This window comes from Myotis davidii, unplaced genomic scaffold (assembly GCF_000327345.1).
Source record: "Myotis davidii unplaced genomic scaffold, ASM32734v1 scaffold1071, whole genome shotgun sequence".
NCBI classification, from domain to species: Eukaryota; Metazoa; Chordata; class Mammalia; order Chiroptera; family Vespertilionidae; genus Myotis; species Myotis davidii.
In genome coordinates this window covers 806,377-815,452 of record NW_006282605.1, presented here as the reverse complement: position 1 = coordinate 815,452, position 9,076 = coordinate 806,377, and the positions used below count along the sequence as shown (strand labels likewise).

The following is a 9,076-nucleotide window of genomic DNA, read 5'->3' as shown; positions in this document are numbered from 1 at the left end:
ATCATTCCCATAAGCCTTTCACTCTACTGATCAGATTTGGTGGCTTGCAAAACAGTTCCCTGATGATACAGCAAGCTCATTATGCAAATATGTGAGTGTGGTGGTTCTAGGGATGCTTAAGGCCCCAGCCTGCCCCAGGCCTTTGAAATTTCCAGGTGCTCAGCATGAAGCCCTGTGAAAATGGATTTACATGCCAACCATAATTATATCTATATTTTCTTTATACGAATATATGCTCTGTGGAAAATTGCTCTGCAACTTCTTTTTCTACATCTTCCCCTATCAACACATATCTCTCTACCTTGTTCTTTTTAATGGCTATTGTCTAATTTGTTGTTTGGGTGGTCCACAGTTCAACCAGTCTCCCAGTGGTGAATAGGTTGATTATTTTCCATGGTTTGGCATTATAAATAATGCCATAATGATTGTACACATAGATGTCTTTGCTTCCTTATGCAATATATCCAAAGGTTAAATGTCTAAAAATGGAATTACTCAGTTGAAGAGTGTGATTTTGAAATTTTCATAATTGATACCATATTATTCCTCTAATTTATATTTCATTAAAGAGTATTTGAGAATGTCTTTTTCCTTTCAGTGAACTGTATCCACATAGACAATCATATGCTTATTGGTTTTTTAGGTGGAAAGTGAAATTTTGAAGTTCAGGTTTGCACTTCCCTTAGTTATGTATGAATTTGAACACTTTTTCAAATGTTTACTGGACATACGTATTGATTTCTTGGGAACTTGTGGTTTTATTTATTTTTAATTTAATTTGTATAACTTTGATCTCTTGAAGTTATTTTGATTTTTAGAGATCTATGTTTTTATTAATAACTTATAGGTTTCAGTATTAAATTAGATAAGCCATCCATTCATTATTGATACAAAATGCCCATTTGTTATATTTTTAAATTTCTATATATGCTTAAGACTATTTCAGGAATTCTTTTTTATTCCATATATCTATTTCAATTCTCCAAATTTTACAAACATAGTTTTATATACCCAGCTGGCCACACCCATTTCAGGGTGGGGGTCCCACTGGGGTGCCTGGCCAGCCTGGGTGAGGGGCTGATGGCTGTTTGCCCCCAGTGGGACCCTCACCCCATGGGGGTTTGGCTAGCCTGGGTGAGGGGCTGAGGGCTGTTCACAGGCTGACCACAGCCCTTCAGAGTGGGGGGTCCTACTGGGGTGCATGGCCAGCCTAGGTGAGGGGCTGAGGGCCGTTTTCAGGCTGGCCATGGCCATGGGCTGGAAGCAGGTATCTGGGATGTATTTATCGTCTATAATTGAAACGTTGTAGCCTTGAGAGGAGCTCAGGGCCTGCCAGGGCAGGTGGGACGCTTGGCTTCCTTCATCGCCGGGGGCAACCCAAGCCTCCTGCTTGGTCCAACTCCGTGGCTGCCGCCATCTTAGTTGGGTTAATTTGCACATTTGCTCCTGATTGGCTGGTGGGCATGGCTGGTGGGTGTAGCAGAGGTATGGTCAATTTGCATGTTTCTCTTTTATTAGATTAGATTACCCAAACCATACAGTTCCTTTTCAACTTAATTAGAATTTTTAACTCTTAGAAGTCTTAATTTCTAGCGACAACTAAAAAGTAAGCCATTAGCATTTTTTAAATTAGCAAATACATTTTACAACTTCTAGAATCATACTCTTCCTTTGACAAACATTCTCACTTTTAAGAGACACATTTTTAATAAAACATAAAGTATTCATTGACAGCTCCAAATCTATTTTCCAGTTTCTCTAATAAAAAGCCAAAAGTCAGTAAACTTAAGATCTGTTTAGCCATCAATATTTTAGTATTTCATGTTATTTCAGAATATTTAGATATTCAATAATATTTTAATCAAATCTTAATTAATTTAGAAAGGAACAATTTACCACCTCGAAATTTGCATTTTAAAAGATGGCCCAGATAAGAGGTCTTAAAGAAGACTAGGTATTTATATTTCATAAGTACATGTAAAGAAATGCAATCTTCTCCTGGAATTACTTTGGTTTCATAAAGCCAGTTACCTATAAGTTTTTTGAGATGAATAGGAGAGGTTTTGGAGAGGTAAAAGGATTTGGTGGGCTTTGAATTGTTTCTGGAGCCACACATCTGATCCTATAAAGAATTCATTTGTAAAAAAAAAAGGACAGTCTTGTTGAATACCTAAAGAATTGGGCTGTCACCCAAATATCGACAAAGGACTGACAAATCTATTCACATAATGTTGGAATTTTTTTTTCCATCTGGGTACATTTTTCCTAGTTTATAGATAGTACATAGCTTAGGTCTTCTCTGAGAGCCATAAAGGCTTGGATATGTTGTAGGCCAGCGGTTCTCAACCTGTGGGATGTTACCCCTTTGGCGGTCAAACGACCCTTTCACAGGGGTCGCCTAAGACCATCCTGCATATCAGATATTTACATTATGATTCATAACAGTAGCAACATTACAGTTATGAAGTAGCAATGAAAATAATTTTATGGTTGGGGGTCACAATATGAGGAACTGTTTTAAAGGTCCAGAAGGTTGAGAACCACTGTTATAGGCGGTGGGAATGGCACCAGGTGTCTAATTGGTGGGGTAAGACAAAACCTGTGTTCAGCAACCTTGGTACTTGGGTTCTGGCTAGGAAAGAATTCAGAGCAAGACCCAAACTGTAAGAGAACATTTATTTGGTAAATTACAGAGGTAGAAGAAGTAATTCCTAGAAGAAATGGGCTTAGGAAAGTTATGAAGGTAAAGGAAGAGCCCTTGGAGCTTGGGAGTGCAGAAGCTAATGGTAAAGTGCCTGGGGCTGGGAGGGGGAGTGGGAAGGGAAAGGGAAAGGCACAGGTTGTGTTCCCAGTGGGGAGAGAGCACTGGGTCCTCCATCCTAAGGGTTTTAAGGCTGGAGATTTTAGGGGAGGTCCCAGAGAAATATCTTTATAGAACATTGAGCAGTTTTCCAGGTGTGTCCATTTCAGGGTTGTGGTCTCCATTGATTGATTGGCCAGCACTAGGGAAGGGGTCGTTATTCAATGTAGCTGGTCCTGATGTCAGCTAGGCTGGTTTTATATTGCTTATCTATGCCTGGAACTGAAATACAACTGAGGCATAGATGTTATCTCTAGGCAGGAAAGATCAGGGAGTCCAGACCACCATATGCTAAGGGGCCGAAAAATGACCCTGGAGGCTAGGTCCCACCCTACAATTGATTGTCCATTGTTAGGCACCCTTATGGTCTTCTATACCTAGTCCATTGTCCTTGCTCTGCTCATCTGCCTAACTGCCTACAGCATATATGGAACTTCTGTCCATTTCCCTTTGGCGAAACAAAGTAAGTCTAACTGTAAGATAGTATTAAAATTAATGGCGCCATTTACTGGCCAAGTCTCTCCATTGACCACTTCATATTGGGGCCAGGCTGGGTTGCAAAACAAACTTGAGGCATTCAGGGTTAAATTTTTCCCAGTTGGTGAGAATATACCTCCAAAAAGGGTCTCTTAAGCCACTGTGGGTTGGTTCCCCATCTACAGAGAGACAGATATGTAACAAGCTGAGAGTTAGAGGCATTCCATAAGTCCCTGGACTGTCTTGGGCTGTCCTATGGTACAGTAGGGCAGGTACTCTGCTGCCTGGGAACTACCCGGATGTTGAGTGCTACCCCGTGCTCTGAGGGCAGACTTACCAATGGTCACAGTGATGGCATGGCACTGTGGTGATGGACTTACTCTGCTCAGATAGATGGATTCTACTCAACATGAAGCCAATTTCCTTAAGCGAGACATGCTATTTGATGGCCTCTGGCCTTAGCTAGCCCTACCAGAGGTTCCCCATCATTTTCTGTCCATACAAGGGGCTCTCACCTCCTGAGTCATCTGAACCCTCTTGCATGTCTTGGTTTTTCTCCCCAGCTGTATAATACAACCGTGAGGACTTGGAATACTAAGTAACCAATGTTTGTGTGTACATCCCAAGGCGAATCAATTATTTAATTGGAGTTGTGTTGGAATCCCCTATGGAATCGCTGCATATTTTGAGGAACAATCTTGGGCACCTCCACAGAGATTCTTAGTCACCTTACAAGACCTGAAATTCAAGCAGGAGGGAGGAAATGCTCCTTATGAGTTCAGGCTCTCATTTATCCAGCAAACGGTTTTGTTCAGAAAGCAATTCCAATTAAAAAGCCAAAGTTAAAAAAACAAAACAAAACAAAACAAAAAGACAGCCACTTTTTTTTTCCTTCCTCTCCTCCTAAGTTATCTTGACCCTTAATCTTCAGCTCCACCTTCAGGATTTTTAAAAAACAGCTCAAATAAATTTATGGCTTCTTACCTTAAAACAAGAAGGTCTGGAATTCCAAGAAAAATGCACCCAAGTTCACCAGATGCAATGTGGGGAGCCAATGGGGCACAAGGGCCCCTGGTGGTACCTAGCATGGTCTGGGTCTACAAGGTGGTCCTGGGTGTGCTCCTCTGGGATCCTGCCGTACTATGCCATGATAAGGCAATCCACGTCACAGCACCAAAATGAAAAAAATTGCTGAAATTCCTATATAACATTTCTGAAGTAATATTCAGAAATGTTATTTCATAAATTGCCCATCTAAAATTAATAGATTAAAAAGTATACTGATGACAACCTTAAGTTTTAGTCACTGTTCAGTGACTGTTATAAAATAAGTGACATTCTTGTACTTTATCCCATCTTCCTTTCACTCATCTGTTTTTTTATTTTCTAATAATAAAACTTTTACTTTGTTCATTCTTTTTGTTATTGTATATTCACTTGCGAATATTGCCATGGTTCTATATATAAAGATTCAGGGCCCAGTCACACTGCTGCAATGACTATTTATTTCTTTCTATGAGTTTACATTTTTAGTCTTTTAATTGCCATAGACTTAGAATTATTTTAAATTTGACAATATTTTAATAATTCCTTATGCTTGAGTAGGAACTTATATAATATCTTTATTTAGATTACTGCTTTTACTTCTCAGAATTATGTGGGTTTTTGATCTTGAAGGTAATGTTCCTTTGCAAAAAAAACCCTCTCCTCACTCTTTTGTACCTGGTTGTCTATGGAATTATTTTTTTTATTCTTTGAATTTCAGTAGCTTAAACTGGGAGGTTTTGCATGTGCATGTTTGTGTTTGTTTTTTATTTTTCATTTTGCAACACAGTACTCTCTTTTTAATACGCAGATTTAATTCTTAAGGGAAAAATGTCCAGTTTTACCTCTTCTATATCCATTTTATTTAGTTTTGTTAAGATTCACCAGCTATCCTTATTTGGATTTTTTGGAGTCAATTTTTGCATTTCTCTTACCTTCCCTTTAATATATTCAATTTCTTTGTCTTTTTATTCTTCATTTAATTACATCAATTTTCAATTTATTCACTTAACTAATAACTTGCTATTTTTGCTATATGTGCATTTTGTTCTTTGTTAATTCTAATTCATTTATTATTTCCCAATGATGTATTTTGTTCCTCCTCTTGTTTCCGTAGGTCTGTAGTCCAATTTTACTTATTTTGTTGTTTTGTCATATAATCTCTCAACTCTTATTTTTAGTGAATTCATTTAAAATATGTTGAAGTATAATGTGAAAGATATGTGGAAAGGTTCTTTTGTTCTGTATTAGCTTCTTAAATTTTATATATGCCCTAATGCAGTGATGGCGAACCTATGACACATGTGTCAGAGGTGACACGTGAACTCATTTTTTTGGTTGATTTTTCTTTGTTAAATGGCATTTAAATATATAAAATAAATATCAAAAATACAAATCTTTGTTTTACTATGGTTGCAAATATCAAAAAAATTCTATATGTGACACGGCACCAGAGTTAAGTTAGGGTTTTTCAAAATGCTGACACGCCGAGCTCAAAAGGTTCGCCAACTGCCCTAAATAGTCTAAGGAGGCAGTTAGGCACCAGAGTTAAGTTAGGGTTTTTCAAAATGCTGACACGCCGAGCTCAAAAGGTTCGCCATCACTGCCCTAATGCCATCTTTCTGGTACTTTTATTGCTCATCCATCAGGGAATGGGGAAGTGCAGGAGAGGCTTATTGGCATTGCTTAATCAGTGGTTCTCAACCTGTGGGTCGCGACCCCTTTGGCGGTCGAATGACCCTTTCACAGGGGTCGCCTAAGACCATCCTGCATATCAGATATTTACATTACGATTCATAACAGTAGCAAAATTACAGTTATGAAGTAGCAACGAAAATAATTTTATGGTTGGGGGTCACAACATGAGGAACTGTTTTAAAGGGCCAGAAGGTTGAGAACCACTGGCTTAACTCATTGTGTAGTCCTGAAACCTTCACTTCTCATAGAGAGCACCTGCCACATAGTTTTACAAGTTTTGTTGTAGTTTGCTTCTTCCCAGATTTGGGGGGTATTAGTGAAAACAGCAGTAGGTTTTTTTTGTTTGTTTGTTTGTTTGTTTTTTTACCAGTTTTGGACATGCCTCTAGCATTTGTAGTTTGATGTGATCTATGTTCTTTCCATGCTTTTGCTAAAGGTAGGGTTAGGAAAATTTGGCTCTGCCACCTGATTTTGTAAATAGTTATTGGGCCACAGCCACACCCATTCATTTACATATTGCCTTTGGCCACTTACTTGCTTCAGAGACACAGCTGAGTTGGAACAGAGGCTGGGAAAGCCAGAAATATTTACTATTTGCCCCTTAACAGGAAAAATGTGCCAAAACCTGCTGTTGGGGAATTTTATCTTTCTGGCTGGTTTTTGACTATTTTTCTGTCATTTTATTAGGGTTTAGAGGAGAAAGATATAGAATGATCCTTCATTATACTATCTTGACATAGAAATTGCTATAATGCTGATTTTAAAATTTCATGGAACAAAATAATTATCCTGTTTTCTCTCATGGCAAAGTGATTGAAATGCTAAAAAATGTTAGTGGAATTACTTACTATTTATTTGAGATAAGAATGATTTTACCTACCAGGTAACATCTACCAATAAATGAAATTATTCCCATGTCTTCTTTAATGATATCTCCCCACCCCCCTTTTTCTGAATAAGAGTAAAACAGCTAGTTAATTACAATAGCAAAAGAATTTAATTTTGTAACTTTCTTCTTTTGCACTTTTCACAGGTATAAGCGCTTTATCCAGACTTTGGAGAACATTGGAGAGAATGAAGGTGGCATTGATAAGTTCTCCAGAGGCTATGAATCCTTTGGGGTCCACAGATGTGCAGATGGTGGCTTATACTGCAAGGAATGGGCCCCAGGAGCAGAAGGGGTTTTTCTTACTGGAGATTTCAGTAAGTATTTTGAAAGCATTAATGATGGTATTAGTATCTTATTAATCTATTTGAAACATAGACTTATTATATTTCATGTAAATGATGAGATGAAAATAAGTGATTAGAAAAATTTCATTTTTCAGATAGAGCCACAAACTTTATTAATCTTTACCTTCATGTAGTATAAATGTTTTGCTCTCATGTGATATATGTGTTCCTGAAAAACATATTCTGTAAAACCGTGTACCAGAAATAAGAGTTTATGAGAAAAATAGTGTTAGGCAGACTACTCCAAATTTACTCAACTTTGTTAGCAAACTCTAAAAAAACCCAATAGCACTATCGGTGTAAGTTAAATCTCCACTGGCATTTGCATCTGGTTAGACGGCATTGTAGTTCTTGGGTCCGCTATAGTCTGGTAACTTTTTTGAAATCTCAATAAAAGTAGTTATCTAATTGAGAGGGTAAACTTCTTTATCACTTAATTTACTTTTCCTTCACCTTTTTTATAACACAAAGGGAAACACTTCTCAGTTTTGTTATCTGTTCTGTTAATTTCACTGTGGACAGTTAACCCTATGGAAAGCATAGTAGTTTTAAAGGTTAGGCTTTTTTTTTCTTTATTGTTTAAAGCATTACATATGTCTATTTTTTCCCCAATTGAGCCCCTCCCTATAGCCCCCCCCCGCCACCTCTGCACCCCAAGACAAGTCCGTACCACCCGTTTCAGTGTCCATTGGTTATGCTAATATGCATGCATACAAGTCCTTTGGTTGATCACTTATCCCCCCACCCTGTACCCTGCCTTCTTTCTGAGTTTGGATGGTCTGTTCAGTGTTTCTTTGTCTCTGGATCTATTTTTGTTCATGAGTTTATGTTGTTCATTATATCCTATGAGTGAGATCATTGATATTTATCTTTTTCCAACTGGTTTATTTTGCTTACCGTAATGCTTTCCAGGTCCATCCATGCAAATGGTAAAAGTTTCTTCTTTTTTTATAGCAGCATAGTATTCCATTGTGTAGATGTACCACAGTTTTCTAATCCACTCATCCATTGATGGGCACTTAGGTTATTTCCAAATGTTAGCTATTGTAAATTGTGCTGCTATGAACATAGGGGTGCATATGTCCTTTCTGATTGGTGTTTCTGGTTTTTTGGGATATATTCCCAGAAGTGAAATTACTGGGTCGAATGGGAATTCCATTTTTAATTTTTGAGGAATCTCCATACTGTTTTCCATGTGGCTGCACCAGTCTGCATTCCCACCAAGGGTGCATGAGGGTTCCTTTTTATCCACATCCTCGTCGTCACTTGCCTTGGTTGATTTGTTGATGATAGCCATTCTGACAGGTGTGAGATGGCACCTCATTGTTGTTTTGATTTGCATCTTTGGGATGATTTGTGACTTTGAGCATGTTTTCGTATGTCTCTTGGCCTTCTGTATGTCCTCTTTCGAAAAGTGTCTATCTAGGTCCGTTGCCCATTTAAAAAAGAGGGAACTTTTACCAAGGTACATGCCCTTGACTGGAATCGAACCTGGGACCCTTCAGTCCTCAGGCCGACATTCTATCCACTGAGCCAAACCGGTTAGGGTCATTTAACCATTTTGAGTTTATTTTTATGTACAGTGTAAGTTGGTTGTCTATTTCATTTTTTAACATGTACCTGACTAATTTCCCCAGCACCATTTATTGAAGAGACTGTCTTGACTCCACTGTATGCTCTCTCCTCCTTTGTCAAATATTAATTCAGCATAATGGCCTGGGTCGATTTCTGGGTTCTCTGTTCTGTTCCATTGGTCTATATGTC

The 9,076-nt window shown here is 38.2% G+C and overlaps 1 protein-coding gene across 1 annotated transcript in view; it reads left to right on the top strand.

Moving 5' to 3' along the window:
- Nucleotides 1-1,326: 1,326 nt before the first annotated feature.
- Nucleotides 1,327-9,076, top strand: part of GBE1 (glucan (1,4-alpha-), branching enzyme 1) — a gene marked incomplete at its 5' end in the record, with an annotated part of 290,260 nt that continues 282,510 nt past the window's right edge. Inside the window, 2 exons of the mRNA XM_015560674.1 lie at nucleotides 1,327-1,341; nucleotides 7,113-7,282. Of these exons, the coding sequence (XP_015416160.1) occupies nucleotides 1,327-1,341; nucleotides 7,113-7,282 (185 nt within the window). The remainder of the gene's footprint in view (nucleotides 1,342-7,112; nucleotides 7,283-9,076) is intronic.